This window comes from Canis lupus, chromosome 4, assembly GCF_048164855.1.
Source record: "Canis lupus baileyi chromosome 4, mCanLup2.hap1, whole genome shotgun sequence".
NCBI lineage: Eukaryota > Metazoa > Chordata > Mammalia > Carnivora > Canidae > Canis > Canis lupus.
In genome coordinates, this window is record NC_132841.1 from 75832589 (window position 1) to 75851221 (window position 18633).

The following is an 18633-nucleotide window of genomic DNA, read 5'->3' on the forward strand; positions in this document are numbered from 1 at the left end:
GTTTTGTTTAAACCAGGAGATAATAACAATGTAAAATGCTCTTTGAGAGTTTGAAAGCAGTATCAGTTCTGGGCCTAACATTGCAATTAGAGAAAAATAACACCTAGTATTTACAGAGTCATTTTTTTCCTGACTTTTCCAAATGAATTTGAAAACTTAAGGTTAATGTTCAGGGACTACCACTGACAAATTGTTTTGTATTGTTTATTTCAGCCGACAGGGAACTACTTCTTTATATTTATTATCAGGAATAAGTAATGGTGAAAATATTGGGTAGCCTTTGTAAATATCTATAAGATTGTTATATAACACATGTCTTTTGGAAGGACAGAGTAGCTTTATTTTCCTTTAAAAAAAAATCACATGTTGGGCAGCCCCAGTGGCTCAGCGGTTTAGCGCCGCCTTCAGCCCCAGGAGTGATCCTGGACACCCGGGATCAAGTCCCACGTCAGGCTCCCTGCATGGAGCCTGCTTCTCCCTCTGCCTGTGTCTCTGTTTCTCATGAATAAACAAATAAAATCTTTTTTAAAAAATGACATGTTTATTATCTTAAGGAAATTATTTCCTTAATAAAATAATCATTATATTAAGAATGGTATAATCGCTAAAACCTTCTTACTATGTCCACTGCTTTTGCTAATTTCTAGCTGAGGTACTTTGCATTATTTCAGTAATTAAAATCACATGTTGCTTTTTTATAGACAGTAACCTCGTAGTTGGTTTCCTTGGTCTCCATCTTATTTCTCAATACCTTGTCCTCCTCTCTTTCTATGAAGGATTTAAGGCAATATGGGCAATTTTAGTTCTTACTTCTTGATTCTTTGTTGCATCTTGGTGTTAAGAGCCAAACTACTGAATTAAAATTGGTTTGTTGTTGTTTTTCAAAATTTGTTTAGAAAGAGAGAGTGGGCACTGCATAAGTAGGGGAGGAGGGACAGAGGGGAAGAGAGAATCTCAAGCAGGCCTCACACCCTGCCCAATGTAGGGCTCTTTCCCATGATCCCAAGATTGCAACCTGAGCCAACATCAAGGGTCAGATGTTTAATGGACTGAGCCACCCAGGCGCCCTGTTTTTCAGAGATTTTTTTTTTTATTTCTTACCCTTTGCTAAAGGCTTATGCTAGATGCTGGGGATACAGTGGTGAATTAGGCAGACATGGAATATTTAGGAACAGTTTGTTGTGGCTAGAATACAGGATATATGGGGTAAATATCAGGAGATACAGCTGGAAATGTCAGTGTGAAAAGCCACATAATGCTCTGTTATGGTGTCTGTCTTTATCTTGTGGGCCAAAGGGTGCCAAAAAGGAGATCTTCAGAAAAGGAGCAGTGGAAACAGATTTTAAGTTAACTGTGACAACCATGCAGAAATGAATTGAGAGTGAGGAGAAGTTGTTATTCTTAGGATCTGTCATTCAGATTTGCACCCATACAACTTTTCTGCCCCTCTTTATCTCTGATTAATCATTTATAACTGTAAATGGAATTATTTCGGTGAAATCTGACTGGACACACTTTTTTTTTTAATGTACATTCAACAAAATAAGGAGTACGAATTTTCCTTTCCTATTATTGCTTCTGTTATATATGTTCTCCTCTTCCTCTTTTCTAGCTCTCTTCCATTGTCTCAATTACTTGAATATATCTTACTTAGAATGAAGTTAATTATTTTTATTTACTGCTATATTACATGAGCAATACATCATTTAAAATTATAAACTCGGGGGATCCCTGGGTGGCTCAGCGGTTTCGCGTCTGCCTTTGGCCCAGGGTACGATCCTGGAGTCCCGGGATCGAGTCCTGCATCGGGCTCCCGGCATGGAGCCTGCTTCTCCCTCTCCCTCTGCCTGTGTCTCTGCCTGCCTCTCTCTCTCTTTCTCTCTCTCTCTCTCTCTCTATCATAAATAAATAAAAATAAATAAAATTATAAACTATAAAAATTTTTTAAATAAAATTAAAAACTATAGATTAAAAAAATTAAATCCCTAGACATGTACCCCTAGATACTAATTACCATTAACATTTTGGTGCATGTCTTTAGTTTTCTTCATGGGAATATACATATGCAGTATATATATGTTTTTTATAAAAATGAATTTGTCTAATGCATACTATTAATTGCTTTTTTCTCATTGTAAATGTTCTTATGTCACTGAGTGCATGATACATGATTCTTTTGATTTATATTTTTCCCAGCCTTTTATTTTAGAAAATTTTAAGTCTGCAAAAAATTTGAAAACATAGTATAAATGTCTGTATACCATTTACCTAGATTTACCAATTATTAGTATTTTACCATATTTGCTTTATCTCTTAAAACCTATTTTCAAATGGGTCAGCATTATAAGTTACAGATGACCTGATGCTTTTCCTGGAATTCTTCAGCCAGTATTTCCTAATAAGGGCATTCTTTTACATTACCACATGCAAATCATAAAAAGGAATTGAACATGGTTGTTATCAAATTTGTTTAGTTGTCCACAAGTGTTTTTTATGGCTGAGCTTTCTATGTGTTTGGTGTCTTTGTGCTATGTTTTAAATTCAGGGTCTAATCAAAGATCATGTATTGTACTTGGTTGTCATATCTTTGTTAGTTTCACTTTCCTTTAATGTAGAATACTCCATTTTTATCTTGACTCTCATGACCTTGACATTTTTTAAGAGATCAGAACAGTTTGTCCTGTAGACTATCCCACAAGTGGATTTATCTGCTTTCTTTATGCTTAGATTTTGGCAGCTTTTTAGTCAGTAAAACTACCTGAGTGAACTTCTGCATTTCATAACCTCAAGAGCACAAAAGTAATGTTATAAATTCCTTATTGATGATGCCAAGTATACTCACTGCTTAAAGTGGTAACTACCAGATCTCTTCATTTTAAGGATACCTTTTTTTCCCCTTTGTAATTAACCAAGTAATCTATGGGCCTGTTACCCAACAACTTTTCACTCTGTGGTGGTAGATCTTTGAAAATCTCTTAACCTGAATCAAGTTGTACAGTGATGTATGTAAAAATCTTTCTACATTGATTCTTAGCACTCTTCTCTAAGGAAGAGCTCCCATCCTTCCTTTTCTAGTATTACTATGGACTCATTTTTGAGGTTGTCATTCAGCGTAGTATAAACCATTACTCATTTTTCTTTTTGAGGTGCATATTTTCCTAGATTTGGCCAATGAGATCCTCCTTTTCAGACTAGCTCCAGAGTCTTCTGGACTTGGCATCATTATTCTCTGAGCACTTTTTTCTTTTTGGCACAGTAAGATATTACTGATACACTTCAAGCATTTCATGCCCAAGTCTCACAATCAACCATTTCACAAAGGAGCTGTGGTTTCTAATAAGGTATTTAGAAATCAGAATTTATGCTTAGAAATAGTTTTTAATGGCTCCATAATATTTTGTTATATGGATGTACTCTTCCTGGATGTAGATTTTAAAGTTTCTGTCTTGGGATGCTAGGTTTCATATTATGGAAAAACTAGAAATAACATTGGATAAAATAATCTTTCTATGGAAAGAGTCCTGTATTTGCCAGTTGTTGCTGTATGATAAATTTCTAGCAATTCCTGTTACATCAAAGGGTATGCACTTTAAAAAAAAAAGTGCTATACACAGTGTGAGATTGCCATCCCAGAAAGATCATTGTTAGGGCTTATGAGTTCTATATGTGCAGTTCTATGTCTGCTCTTTTTTTCATCTTATTAAAATGAGTTCTAGAATATTGGTACCTGCTAAATGGTGGCTTGTAACATGCTAAATTTACTATTGAAATGGTATGTTTTGTTTCTGATATTGTACATTTAAAAATTATATTTCAACTTAATGTGTAACTTATTAACTGATCAGCATTTTTAATAAAAGTGTTTTTTCTTTCATTTTTTTTTTTAATAAAGATTTTATTTATTCATGAGAGACACAGAGGAAGGAGAAGCAGGCCCCATGGAAGGAGCCTGATGTGGGACTTGTTCCTGGGAATCTAGGATCAGGCCCTGAGCCAAAGGTAGACGCTCAACCACTGAGCCACCCAGGTGTCCCAAAGTATTTTTTTTTTCCTAGAGGAGGAGGGAGAGGGTGAGAGAGAATCCCAGCAGGCTCCACACCCAGCTTGTAGCCCAACACAGGGCTTTATCTCAAAACTCAAGATTGTGACCTGAGCCTAAATCAGGAATTAGATACTTAACCGATCAAGTTACCCAGGCACCCCTAATAAAAGTACTTTTTAAGTGAAACTGTTTTAGCCCTCAAAAATTGAGCTTTTACTTAGAGATGCAGCCTTATATTTGTTTTCCCATAATACTTTTACAAGAAATGTACATTTGTTTGCTAGTACTTATAGGAGATTAAGTAGTAAACTATACTTAAGCTTACCTTTTATTAGTTATAAATACATGTGTGCAAATGGAGATTATTTTGTAAATATTACACTTAGCCTGGTGATTTTTGTGATCTAAATAACTCAGTGTTTAAAGCACCTCACAATCTCTTAGCCTATTTTCTCATCTGTCAAATAAGAATAATAAAGCCTTATTGATCTGAGACTTCACTGTCATACTGTCAATCCTCAATTTAAAAAAAAAAAAAAAAAACAGGGATGCCTGGGTGGCTCAGCGGATGAGCATCTGCCTTTGGCTCAGGTGGTGATCCCAGAGTCCTGGGATCAAGTCCTGCATTGGGCTCCTCACGGGGAAGTCTGCTTCTCCTTCTGCCTATGTCTCTGCCTCTCTGTGTGTCTCTCATGAATAAATGAATAAAGTCTTTAAAAATAAATAAATTAAAACAAAAACAAAGATCCTGGAAGTCCTGGTCATCTAGCATTGTAGGATGTTATTGCCCTTAATGCTACTTTTTGTTTTCTTATTATATTAATTCATGAGGTTACATTCAAGTGGCATTTTTGCAGTTTCTGTACACAACAGCTAGTCATTTGGAAAATGTCTGTTTAAAAAATGTCATAAGAGCAGCCCTAGTGGCTTATCGGTTTAGCGCCGCCTTCAGTCCAGGGTGTTATCCTCGAGACCTGGGATGAGTCTCATGTCAGGCTCCCTGCATGGAGCCTGCTTCTCCCTCTGCCTGTGTCTCTGCCTCTCTCTCTCTCTCTCTGTCTCTCATGAATAAAGAAAATCTTTTAAAAAAAAAAATAATAAAATTTTTAAAATGTCATAAAAATCATGGTCCTAGCCAGTTATAATTCAAGAATAGCTTTGTTAGTTTTAACTAGACAATTTATGCTGTTTTAAGAGCGGAGTTTAAACTGTACATATTTCTGCCTATAACTGAGTGTGAATTTAATTATTCTTCTGTAACATTTTTAAGTAACATAGGACATTGGTAAGACTGACCAGAGGGGTATATTGATCTATAGAGTTTTCCCTTAGACCAATTACATCAGTTGTTTTCTAATTTTTTTAATCTGATTATCTGCTTCTTAGTAAGCATAAAAAACAGCTTACCTACTTCTTCCTACTTTTTTCTTTTTTTTTAAAGATTTTATTTATTTATTCATGAGATACACAGAGAGAGGGAGAGAGAGAGGCAGAGACACAGGCAGAGGGAGAAGCAGGCTCCATGCAGGGAGTCCGACATGGGACTCGATCCCGGGTCTGCAGGATCACGTGCTGGGCCTAAGGCAGGCGCCAAACCGCTGAGCCACCCAGGGATCCCTCTACTTTTACTTTTAGATGTTTTCTTCTCTTACCATACTCTCTACCTTTCTAGATATTTCTAGTTTCAGATACCTGTGATTCTGACTTAACCACGCATCTTAAATCCTCACCTTTCCAATTCTTGTTTTCTTATCTGTGTAGATGCCTCCGAGCTAGTGGGTCATAAGTCTTTTCAACATAGCAGTCTGCATTTGAGAGACCAAAAAGCTCATTTTTCCTTAAGTAATTTTTCTGTGCCATGCGGCAACTAGGAATATTTCTCTTAAGCCTTACGTGACTCTTTGCCCGCTCAATTCCACTTGAGAATAAAAAGAAGTCTTACTAGAATGTGATAAATAGGGAGTCCACCAAATTTCCAGAGATCTTAGTTTAGAAAAGGGGTAGTTTTCCAATTTTGAGATAGGCTTATAAGTAAGATCAGCAGCTTTGTCACTTTTATTTTTTTATTTATTTATTTTTTGCTTTGTCACTTTTAAAACTTATATAGATTTAAGTCTATAAATCAATGAATGTACACAACATGTATATGTTACGTCTGTCAGTAACTAGGTTTGCTTATTCATTAAAGACTTTGAGCAGTGGAAATGGATAGAATCCATACATTAAACCAGAAAACACAGTGCTCTTTTTCTTTTGGAGGATGAAAACTAATGTATTTGGTCCTTAATTCCGAAATGTTTTATCTGTTGTCCTATATATTCATCTGAACTCGAACTCTGTATCACAGATTTCTGCTAAGGTTTCTTCACCTTGCTTCTCCAAACCAGCTTCTTTCAGTGACTTGCTTTAATCAGTTGCACAACCCATCAGTCAGTCACTGGGATTCAAAATCCTGGCGTGTTTTTCTATTCTTTTATATATTCTATCCTCTTAGCCACCAAGCAGATAAAAATTTTACTTTCATGAATTTCTTTTCTTCTGTCTAGTATCCTAGTTCAGACTCTCAAAATTCAACCCTTCCCAAATTGTATGCAGAAGAATTCTTTTGGGGAAAATATTAACAGATTTTGCAACTACGTAAATTTGTATCTCTGGTATCCTACCAACTGAACTATAAGTTTCACAAAGTTAGGGAGCAAATCTTACACTGTTTTATGCCTTTATAGCATCTGGCAGGTGCTGAGTTAAAAACTTGTTGATTGACTTACATAAAAAGAAAGTGAGGACTCCTGGGTGGCTCAGTGGTTGAGCGTCTGCCTTCTGCCTTTGGCTCAGGGTGTGCTCGCAAGTCCCGGGATTGAGTCCCACCTCGGGCTCCCTGTGAGGAGCCTGCTTCTCCCTCTGTCTATGTCTGTGCCTCTCTGTCTCTCATGAATAAATAAAACCTTTTTTTTTTTTTAAAGGAAAGTAAATAAGATTTTTCCAGGTTTTGTAAGATATTCATTATTTGTAAATATGCACGTGTAAATCTGCCTTTATTCACAGAATTTACTGAATTTAAATTTATAGCATTTAACTTGGCCTTTTGTAATTATGTAACATAATCTTTGTTTGATTTTATTTGTAAGGTACATCTTATTCAGGTTATGAAGCAGCAGTGTATTCAGCTGCATCCTCCTACTACCAACAGCAGCAGCAGCAACAGAAGCAGGCGGCAGCGGCAGCAGCAGCTGCTGCTGCAACAGCTGCCTGGACAGGGACCACCTTTACTAAAAAAGCACCATTCCAAAATAAACAACTGAAACCAAAACAGCCTCCCAAACCACCCCAGATTCACTATTGTGATGTTTGTAAGATCAGCTGTGCTGGACCACAGGTACTTACGTTGTATGTTTTAGTTTTACCACGAGTCTTCAGTGGTTATTGTTGGTAGTTAAGTATGGTTGATATTCTAATTCTTACACTCATGGAGAAGGTTTACATTTTCTTTCCTGTTAGCTTTTAGCTAACACATATTTCAATAAACAGTCTTTTCTTTTTTAAGAAGTATTTGTGTTGAGGTACAGGAATTCTATTAAGAAAAAACTTATAAAGTGATTATGAACGAAAATGAAAAATGGGCAAATTATACCTTTTTTTCATGAAAGATAACTTTGCTCTTTAAATAAAACTTAAATTTAACTTAAAAGTTTAATATTCAAATTAATTGGAGTTGGGGATAAGATTGAATTTTTATTTCTCTTTTAGCATCTACACCTTGCTTTATAAAGCCTTTATACAAAATTCTTCAACTTAACATAGTTGACTCTTGATTTCCTTCAAGGCTTTTCTGCGAGGTCCATTTTGAGTATATGAATAGAATTTTACAGCTGAAAAAGGATGACCATAGAGAGAATTTAGTCTTACATACTTGAATTAAAGATAAGTTTGTCAAATGTATTATTTTTTAGAGCATATAAATGGCAGAAGAAAATTATCTTTCTGGAATATTAAAAATCCTTAAAATAAGCCCTTTTAACAATCAAGTTTGCAGGATAGCATTTCTAATAAGACTGATTTTTTTGTTCATGCTTTATAGAATATTACTTATTTCTGTATAATCTCTGTGAGATAATAGAAACTTTGGGACAAGAAAGATGTGGGAAGTGTCTTTTTCAAAAATATCAACTAATGAAACATGTAAAATTTCTATCCCCCCCCCGGTTTTTCTCCTGGTTGCTACACGTAAAATCTGTAATTTAGGCATGAGTGTTTTATAAAGTCTAATGTATTTAACCCTTATCCCAATGTTATTTGTTAATTTCCTTAAAAATGTCTTATAGAAGAATTGACCAGCAATTTGGCAAAGGCATGTTATTAGAAAGGAACAGTCTTTGTAGTAGTTTCTTTCAGTTATATTGTCTTTGCCCCACCTGTGTACATTCTTTTTAATTTACCAGATTAGTTTTATCTACTTTTTAATACTGCTTGTTTTAGATTATTTTCAATGAACAGCATTCCCTGAGTTATACAAATTAGGGAATAACTGTGGACTATTTAATATGGGACTAGTTAAATAAAACCTTCTTTCTCCCTATTTTGAGTGTGATAGGAAACAGTTTCATTGTAAGTATGTGGCCAGGGTAGAGGGAGCAGGTAAGGAATGGTGGCAGGGACACAGGATTAAACATGGAAGGGAGTACATCCTACTCTGTGGTAGCTATTGAGAGCGGATGATGCTATTAGTGGCAAATGTATACCTAAGAGATGTGTTGAATATCTGGTACCCATATAGATAGAACATGTCTAGGAGCATAGGTGAGAAGTAGCATTTAGAATGAGGCTCACTGTTGATTTGGAGTGTCTAGATTTTTACAAAAGAACAGGCCAGCGATAATTCTGCAAGTGAAAGGCAGTGTCTTAAGGGGCTAATGAGCTCAGAGAAAAGCATCATTGACATTGTGCGTTAGAATCTAGGTAGTTGTGGACATGAGGAGGGAGAGTAAGGTTCAGACTTAGGGGCCATGGTTCCAGTCGTATTACTGTATGGCTTTGGACAAGTTGAAGATCTTCACTTCTTTGGGCTTTTGTTTCCTCACTTATTAAGGACTTGCCCTAAATAATTGAGGCTCACACTGCTCCATGGAGCCACTTTAGGCCACTGCAGATCATGAGAATCAGATGACTGGGTCTTAGGTCTCCCTCTTTTGTTTCAAAAACAGAGCAACTTTCCCTGCTTCTGCATAAGATTTCACTTGGAGAGAGCATTCTCTTTTTTAAAAATTAGAAAATCATTGTTTTTAGGTAATCTCTGTAAAGTTCCATCAAGCTCTGAAATTCTGTGATGAATGTACAATTTTATGCTAATGATACGTCTGTCTTAAAAACAATCATAAAAATAAAACATGAAAATGGAACTATTTGGCCCCATTCAAGAAAAAAGAAATAGCAATCCTTATTAACCTCCTCATTTTAATAAATCTGCCTTCTTTAATTATCTGATTCCAGACAATTTTTAATATATAATTTCATTATTTTGTTGACTCATATTACAATAATACTGTTTTTCCTAGAAAATATATATAATTTTGGCTATTGCATATTTTAAATAAGCTTTATTCAGGATAGTATGGGTTCTATATGAAAAAGCATTCTGAGTTAGAAAAGTTATATAAATAAATATACCTGCTCCTATAAAATATCTTGTTACCACTTTTTTTTTCATGATATAGATACATTGCCTCCCTCATCTTAATTCTACAATTAAATAATTTGTTCAGTGATCACTCTGTCCATCATTATACATAACCATCATACATAAGTAATAAAAGGATTCAAATTCTTAAAACTGGAAGTGGTTAGCTTATATTGATAATATGGCTATATATGAAGGTTCTTTGTAAATCAGCGTGTTAGGTAAATGTATTCTTGATAAAGTACAGAGAACAACAGGTATATCACATTTATAGGGAATCCTACGTGCTCTTGTTCAGTTGCTTTTTCAGTCGTTCAGTGCTCATTTTTAAGTGAGTATCAGAGATTTGAGAATTGAAATTTCAAATGATACAGATAGAAAATAAGCAAAGCAAAATTTATCCTTTTTGTTTGAAACAGACTTATAAAGAACATTTAGAAGGACAAAAACATAAAAAAAAAGAAGCCGCATTGAAAGCTTCACAAAATACCAGCAGCAGCAACAATTCTACTCGTGGGACTCAAAATCAGCTACGTTGTGAGCTCTGCGATGTGTCTTGTACAGGAGCAGATGCATATGCTGCCCACATTCGTGGTGCTAAGCATCAGAAAGTAGGTGTTCTTTCCCACACACCCTTATGTCTTACTCTGTTTTCTTTCACTTTTTCAATGGAGGGTTTAAATATAGGTGACTTTAAAACTTGAACACTGAGTGGATTATAAGCCTTGTTTATATGCTAATATACATAAAGGTAGCATCAAATACTCATTGTTTAAAGGAAAGACTGGAGAATTTTTTCTTTAAATTAAAGGAGATCATTTATTCTGCCAATTAGAAATTTGTTGTATGATTATTAATTTTCTTCTTGTCATGCTTAAGTCCTGGTTAGGTATTTATGTAGCCAAGTTGATTTCATCTTTTTCTGCCTTGGTTTCCTCATCCTGTGGTAAATGGAATATGTGTCAAAATCTACTTCACAGAGATAGTTTTGAAAGCAATGAGTTTTATGTATACAAATGAAAACACAACAAAGAAAAACATAATTCAGATTTTTATTTTATAAAGTCTTTTATTGCCAGCTTGGAACAACTAAGAGTATTCCCAGAGTTATCAAAAAAGGGCTGATTTTGTTTAGTGTATGTTTAAAGCAGAGAATGTATATATACTTTAAGGTTTTTATTTAAAATGATGAAAAAATAAATATCCATTTCCTTGTTTTCTAAAAATATACTCTTTCAGACGAAGTAAAAAATCTATACTTTTTGAGTTTCTTAACAAATGTGCTTTTATTTTGTAGGTGGTTAAATTACACACAAAACTTGGTAAACCCATTCCTTCAACAGAACCAAATGTTGTTAGCCAAGCTACTTCTTCAACAGCTGTGTCTGCTTCAAAACCGACTGCCTCTCCCTCAAGCATTGCAGCAAGCAATTGTACTGTGAATACTTCATCAATTGCAACTTCTTCAGTGAAAGGTCTTACAACTACAGGAAACTCGTCTCTTAATAGCACATCCAACACTAAAGTATCAGCAGTGCCTACAAATATGGCTGCCAAGAAAACATCTACACCCAAAATAAACTTTGTTGGCAAGTACTTAAGATTCTGTGTTCCTCCTAACTCTGTCAAAGTGATGTTTCTCCTCCATTCCAGGACTTACCCCTCTGTTTTATGCTCTTGTACCCATCTCTCTTCTCTGGTACCTTATTTGGTCACATACCTTTTTTTTTTTCTTCCTCAGTCCTTTGTCTTCTGATGAAGGTCCTTCAGAAGGACCTTCTTCCTTTTGGTCCTACAGGTTTACATGTGTCTTCTGTAGTCTTTAAAAAATAACCAGGGGGACGCCTGGGTGGCTCAGTGGTTGAGTGCCTACCTTTGGCTCAGGTCATGATCCTGGAATCAAGGATTAAGTCCTGCATCAGGCTCCCTGTGGGGAGCCCTCTGCCTGTATCTCTGCCTCTGTGTGTGTGTGTCTTTCATGAATAAATAAATAAAATCTTTAAAAAAAAAAAAAAAAACAGATAGGGGCACCTGGGTGGCTCAGTCGGTTAAGTGTCTGCCTTCAGCTGGGGTCATGATCCTGAGATCCTGGGATTGAGCCTCATATTGAGCTCCCTGCTCAGCAGGGAATCTGCTTCTCCCTTTCCACATGCCTTTCCCCCTATGCCTTCCCTCTCTCGCTCACTCTCTCTTAAACAAAATCTTTAAAAATAATTAAAAGAACAAAAAGTTAAAAACCAGTCATTTTCTTATTACTATAATCCTCTCAAGCTGCAGTTTAATTCCTGCTTTCTCTACTTTTATATTTCTTATCCAGTCCTCTGCCTGTTACAGTGTTTCCACTCTACGGTTCTGAAACTGCTTTCAGGAGTAGCCAAAGACTTAATTGCCAAATCCAGTGACCAGTTTTCAGTCTCACCCTGTTGACCCTGTTGACCTCTTTAACATCTGACATAGTTGACTGCTTAAAGCTTCAAGTCTCTTTTATATGTCTACCAACCCCTTTTGCAGGTGTCATATTGATTCTTTTTGCTTCATGTTCATTAAATAGTGCTCATGAGATTCTGATTCTGGTTCTTCTCTCACTCTTCTCACCCAGTGTTCACAAGTAGTCTCATTCATTCCAGTGTGCAGTAACTTTAAAATCTTTTGTACAGACTTAAAACTCCCACCTTTTAGAGCTATGTTGTAGGAATTACTTGGTCATTTTCTCTATGGTTCTCTATGGTCGACCCTTGTCTCATTCTATCACAAGAGTGTCATGCAATAATCTTGTCAAATTGCAGCTTTTTTCACATGGAAAACTTCACTGTTATTCTTTCTGCTTGTTTATTGCCTCCTTCAGTTGTATACATCGTTCTCTTGTTTCTGCCACTACACTATTTCTACCCCCTAAAAAAATTATTTTTCTAAATAGTTACTGTCTTGATTTTAGGCCTTCAAAGTATCTTCCTTAGAGTTTCGTCTCTGACCACGTCCAGTTTCTCCAATGCTTATCAAAGTCATTTTGTTAAAATACATGCCAAATTGTTAGTCTCCTGCTTAAAAATTGCAGTGGTCTTCTCCTTGCTTGTAGGGGAAAAAAAACTATATTCCTTAATTATGCTATCCAAGGCCTTCATAGTCTGACCCCTGCCCCATGTGTAATGACGTCTGCCTATGTAGTACTTGATGCTGATGTCTTCCTTGAATTTACTATAGTCTTTTAAACTTCATGTTGTTGTGTATAATACTCTATTTAGACATGATTCTCATCTTTCTGCTGGGCCAGGTTCATACTTGTTAATGATTTTTTGGAAGCCCAGTTCAAGTGACACACCCTTAGTGAAGCCTTTGCTAACTGGATCATGTTAGAGAGTGGTGGCTCCTTTTTTTTTTTTTTTTTTTTCTTTTTTTACATTCCCACCACACTGTGTTCCTACTTACTATATATAGCACTTACCACACTGTATTATAATTATTTGTATCTCCTCTTAAATTGTTAGCATCTTAAAGGCAGCTACATTGTCTTATTCTTACAGTACCAGGACTTAGGACACTACCCAGTACCTTGGGAGGGAGGGAGGCATACAGACATGAATTAGGCTTAGACCCTACCTTTTTTGGTATTTGATGTTCATTTTTAGGTATTCGCTGTTACAAGAGTCATGGTGGGGACGGAAAGGATCATTAGGTATTGGAAAATGGAAAAATCTAGATACGTATTTCATTAACGGATAAAAAGGCCAAATGGTTGATGTGTTTTTCAAAATTCAGATGGATGTCAAGCAGGAGTTGGACTAATTAATGGTGAAAAAATAAGAACTTTATCGGAAATATCTGTTGCATCAGATAATATATTTACAAAAAGAAAATTAAAATTACTGTAATTCTTTTATGCTCTTCTAGGTGGGAATAAGCTGCAATCAACAGGAAATAAAACAGAAGACTTAAAAGGAACTGAATGCGTTAAAAGCACTCCTGTCACCTCTGTACAGATTCCAGAAGTAAAGCCAGACACCGTGTCAGAACCAGTCACACCTGCATCTCTTGCTGCTTTGCAGAGTGACGTGCAGCCAGTGGGCCATGATTATGTGGAGGAGGTATTGATTTGAGAATACCGTCACTATGAGATATAGAAAGGAAATATGTCACTTCGGGGGCGCCTGGGTGCTCATGCTCAGTTGGTTAAATGTTCCACTCTTGATTTCATCTCAGGTCATGAACTCAGGGTTGTGAGATTGAGCTCCGTGCTGGGCGTGGAGGCTGCTTAAAACTCTCTCTTCTGTACCACCACCTCCCTCACCTGCCCCCCCCCAACTCTGTCATTTTGTTGTAGCAATGCTTTGTTCATGAAATTAGATTTAGATTACTTATAAAGGAATATCAAAAAAAAAAATCAAAAAAAATAAAAAAAAATCAAAAAAAAAAAAAGGAATATCATAGGTGTCTTTGTTAAAGGCTTTTACAAAGCATGCCCTTGGGGCACTTGTATGGCTCAATCAGTTGGTTTTGGCTCAGGTCGTGATCTTACAGTGGGCTCCACATTCATCAGGGAATCCACCTGAAGATTCACTCCCTCTGCTCCTCCCCACCTCAGATAAATAATTTTTTTAAAAAGTGTCCACATCTGTAAAACTTGGATATTTCCAAAGTTGCGAAGATTAGATTATAAAGTACCTAGGACAGTGCCTAGCATATAGTAGATTTTTGGTAAATATTTCATTTTCTCCCATCAAGAAAAATTACATATTATGTTGTCTTTATCAGATAGAAAACTAACTAGATTGTGTAGTTTATAAGTAATTCACAATTTAAAAATTATAGATCTTAAGAGAGTAAAGTTTGATTATCTGTAGAAATGTACATGGCCAGGACACCTTAATCTTTAATGATATTGGTTAATTAAGTAATCCTAAACTATTAGAGAATTGCATTCGGAGCCAGTCTTTAAAGCTGTCACAAATAATTTGAACCTAGTATCTATTATAGACATTTTATTAACCTGTACTTCTTTTCCTGACTGTACATTTAGAAAAACTTGACATTGATTTTCCATAAAGTTACATGTTTAAAATCTTGAACTTTGTAGAAACTTGTATACCAAAATAATGTCTTTAATCGTCTTTATTTCTATCTCTAAGAGCAGTTACCTAGCCACTAGTAGGCATTCACTCTTTATTAGAGAATTTATTAGGGAACTGTTATCTAATCGCATTTAAGCCTATATGTCTATACATAGTTACAAGTTTTGAAATTAAAATTAATATCAAAAGCAAATACATGCAAATACACATATTGCATGCTGCAATTAAGAATTTTAACATTTAGCCTGTTTTTGAAGATTATCCTTTTAAAAAACAGACATCGAAAAAATTTTTAAAAAGAAAATAAAAAATAGATATCGTCTATTTTCCCCCCAACTTGAAACTCTTAATTGTTTACATTTATTCATCACAGAATTTGTGAGGGTTTGTGAATGAAGTCTTCAACTATACTATTCCTGTTATGATTCTTACATTTCTTTTCCCATGTCAAGGTACGAAATGATGAGGGGAAAGTAATTCGATTCCATTGTAAATTATGCGAATGCAGTTTTAATGATCCCAATGCTAAGGAGATGCACTTGAAAGGGCGAAGACACAGACTTCAATATAAAGTGAGTAAAATTTTAACTGGGGGGGGGGGGGACTAGTCATTTAAGTGACCAACTCTTAATTTGGCTTAGGTCATGATCTCAGGGTTGTGAGATCAAGCCCCACATCACATCAGGCGTGGAGCCTGCCTAAGAATCTCTTTCCCTCTACCCCTCCCCCTCTTAAAAATATTTCAGCTGTCTTTTTCTTTTAACAGAGCTTGGAACATTGTCCATAGAAAACAAAACATCTAAACATAACTCAGTTCATGAACTCCATTCTAACATTAGCATGTCCTGTCTCCCTTGGATTCAGATGTTTGGTTTTTATTTTTATTTTATTTTTATTTTTTTAATTTTTTTTTTTTAATTTATTTATGATAGGCACACAGTGAGAGAGAGAGAGGCAGAGACACAGGCAGAGGGAGAAGCAGGCTCCATGCACCGGGAGCCCGATGTGGGATTCGATCCCGGGTCTCCAGGATCGCGCCCTGGGCCAAAGGCAGGCGCCAAACCGCTGCGCCACCCAGGGATCCCCTGTTTGGTTTTTATTGATTAGTTAACAGTATAACCATATTTTATCATTTTTAGTTACTATAACATTGCTTGGATCAGGTAATCATGTAATTATAGATAATTGCTTCACATAAGCTGTTTTGAAAGAAGTATTAGGTCTCCATTTATTTACCTGCTCTGTCTTGGTAGAATTCCAGCTAAAATGAATTTTATGATGAGGAATTCTTCATTGAAAACACTTCAAGGGCAGCCCCAGTGGTGCAGCGGTTTGGCGCCGCCTGCAGCCCAGGGTGTGATCCTGGAGACTCTGGATCGAGTCCCACATCAGGCTCTCTGTATGATGCCTGCTTCTCTCTCTGCCTGTGTCTCTGCCTCTCTCTCTGTCTCTGTGAATAAATAAATAAAATCTTTAAAAAAAAAAAAAAAAAAAAAGAAAACACTTCAAATGTTAAATTAAATGCAGAACATTTATTTAAAGTTTTTTAGGGGATCCCTGGGTGGCGCAGCGGTTTAGTGCCTGCCTTTGGCCCAGGGCGCGATCCTGGAGATCTGGGATCAAATCCCACATCGGGCTCCCTGCATGGAGCCTGCTTCTCCCTCTGCCTGTGTCTCTGCCTCTCTCTCTCTCTCTCTCTCTCTCTCTCTCTCTCTGTGACTATCGGGAATAAATAAATAAAATCTTAAACATAAATAAATAAATAAAATCATAAATAAAGTTTTTTATTAGGCTAATGTACTGGATTCGTGTTTTCCCTTCTAAATACAGAGGTGGTGAAAATTAAAAGAATTTTTTTTTTTTAACCCTACACTCAGACATTTAGAATCATTACTTACAAAGAAGTAAAGGAAGGTTAAATATCCATTAGTCCCCTAAGGAATTCTTCTATTGGTTAACACTAAGTTATGTACTTTTTCATATGAAGTATGTTGTCATAAACTTGGACAATTTGGGGAGTGGGAAGGGAAAATAAATAAGTTTATTAATGTATTTTGAATCTTCCCTCTTGTACAAATTTCATTTTACTGATTTTACTCTTATAATAAATTTGCAACTGAAAGATGAAAGACTGGAGGATTGTGTGATTTAATAATATATGTAGAATTGTTGGAGGGCCTGCTGACTTTTTAAGTGTCTGTATTAACAGAAAAAAGTAAATCCAGATTTGCAAGTAGAAGTAAAGCCCAGTATTCGAGCCAGAAAGATTCAAGAAGAGAAAATGAGGAAGCAGATGCAGAAAGAAGAGTATTGGCGAAGACGAGAAGAAGAAGAACGCTGGAGAATGGAAATGAGGTAGTATCTTTAACTTTTAGTAGCATGATAGAAAGTGGTTCAGCCTTTCTAAAAAACTTAGCTATTCTGAGTATGTGACTTCCATTCAGAGCAATCCAGATTTATTTAATGTACTTTTAATTTTCGCTTTTCAGGAAGATCCTAGGTCTAGGAAAGACATGCATTAAAATTAAGTTATTGGCTATTCTAGTATTTGACCGTGGCCTTGGTATTAGGAATTATGTGGTAAGTGGTATCTTATATATATATATATATATGTATATAATATATATCAAGAAATAGTTTATTTATATATAGATTTTTGTTTTTTTTAAAGCAAACTCGACTACACTTAGTGTGGGGCTTGAACTCACGATCCCAAGATCAGGAGTCACATGCTTTACTGACTGAGCTAGCCAGGTGCCCCAGAATAATATTACAAATTAAATGCCCCAGTTTAAAACAAAATAGAACATTTGGTTATATGATAAAAATATCCTGGGATGCCTGAATGGCTCAGCGGTTGAGCTGCTGCCTTTGGCTCAGGGTGTGATTTTAGCCCTGGGATCGAGTCCCACAATCAGCTCCCTGCAGGGAGCCTGCTTCTCCCTCTGCCTATGTTTCTGCCTCTCTCTCTGTGTGTCTCTTAGGAATAAATAAAATCTTTTAAAAAAATATCCTGAGTGTAAGATTTCATAGATAGACATTAATAATGTGGTTTTTTAAATTTAATTTTATTTTTTTAAGATTTTGAGACAAAGATAGTGACCAAAATAGCACAAGCGGAAAAGAGAGGGAAAAGCAGGCTCCCTGCTGAGCAAGGAGCCCAACATGCAGCTTGATCCCAGAACCCTGGGAAGACAGTTGATTAACCAACTGAGAGCTTACCCAGGCACGCCAAGGTGTCTTATTTTTAAAAGAAGCTTATGGAAGCTTTAGAAGCTATAGGGCAGGAAAAAACATCTTCTAAAGATACATAAATATTCAGTTTTATTGATACAACTGACATATTTTTTGAGAGAGAGCAAGCCAGTAAGGGGGTATAGAGGGAAAGGAGAGAGAATCTGAAGTAGGCTCCATGCCCAGTGTAGAGCCTCACTCAAGACTCAGTCTCACAACCCCGAGATCATGACCTGAGCTGAAATCAAGAGTCAGGCACGTAACTGGCTGAGCCACCCAGGTACCCCAACATATCCTTAAATGATACAGTTCGGGGGAACCCAGCTTGCTCAGACAGTAGAGCATGTGACGCTTGATTTCAGGGTTATGAGATCAAGCCCCATATTGGGTTATAGAGCTTACTTGAAAAAATTAAATGGCACAATTAATGGTTTTAAGTATTATTCATGGAGTTGTACAGCCATCACCACCATCAATTTTTGAACCATTAGCAGTCCCTCTCTATTTTCCTTGCAACCCCTACCTCTACCCATAGGCAACCACAATATACTTTCTGTCTGTAGACTTATTCTGGAGATTTCATTAAAATGGAGTCATACAAAAAATAAATAAATAAA

At 36.1% G+C, this 18633-nt stretch overlaps 1 protein-coding gene across 5 annotated transcripts in view; it reads left to right on the plus strand.

The window, feature by feature from the left end:
* The window catches only part of ZFR (zinc finger RNA binding protein), a 98260-nt gene that overhangs the window by 37510 nt on the left and 42117 nt on the right, over nt 1-18633 (plus strand). For all 5 annotated transcript variants that reach the window (XR_012030336.1, XM_072824989.1, XM_072824987.1 and 2 more), the window contains 6 exons: nt 7171-7418; nt 10136-10327; nt 11014-11305; nt 13605-13798; nt 15235-15354; nt 16992-17137. Coding sequence is in view for 4 of the 5 variants with exons in the window: in XM_072824989.1 (XP_072681090.1) it covers nt 7171-7418; nt 10136-10327; nt 11014-11305; nt 13605-13798; nt 15235-15354; nt 16992-17137 (1192 nt within the window). In the remaining variant the exon portion in view is untranslated. The remainder of the gene's footprint in view (nt 1-7170; nt 7419-10135; nt 10328-11013; nt 11306-13604; nt 13799-15234; nt 15355-16991; nt 17138-18633) is intronic.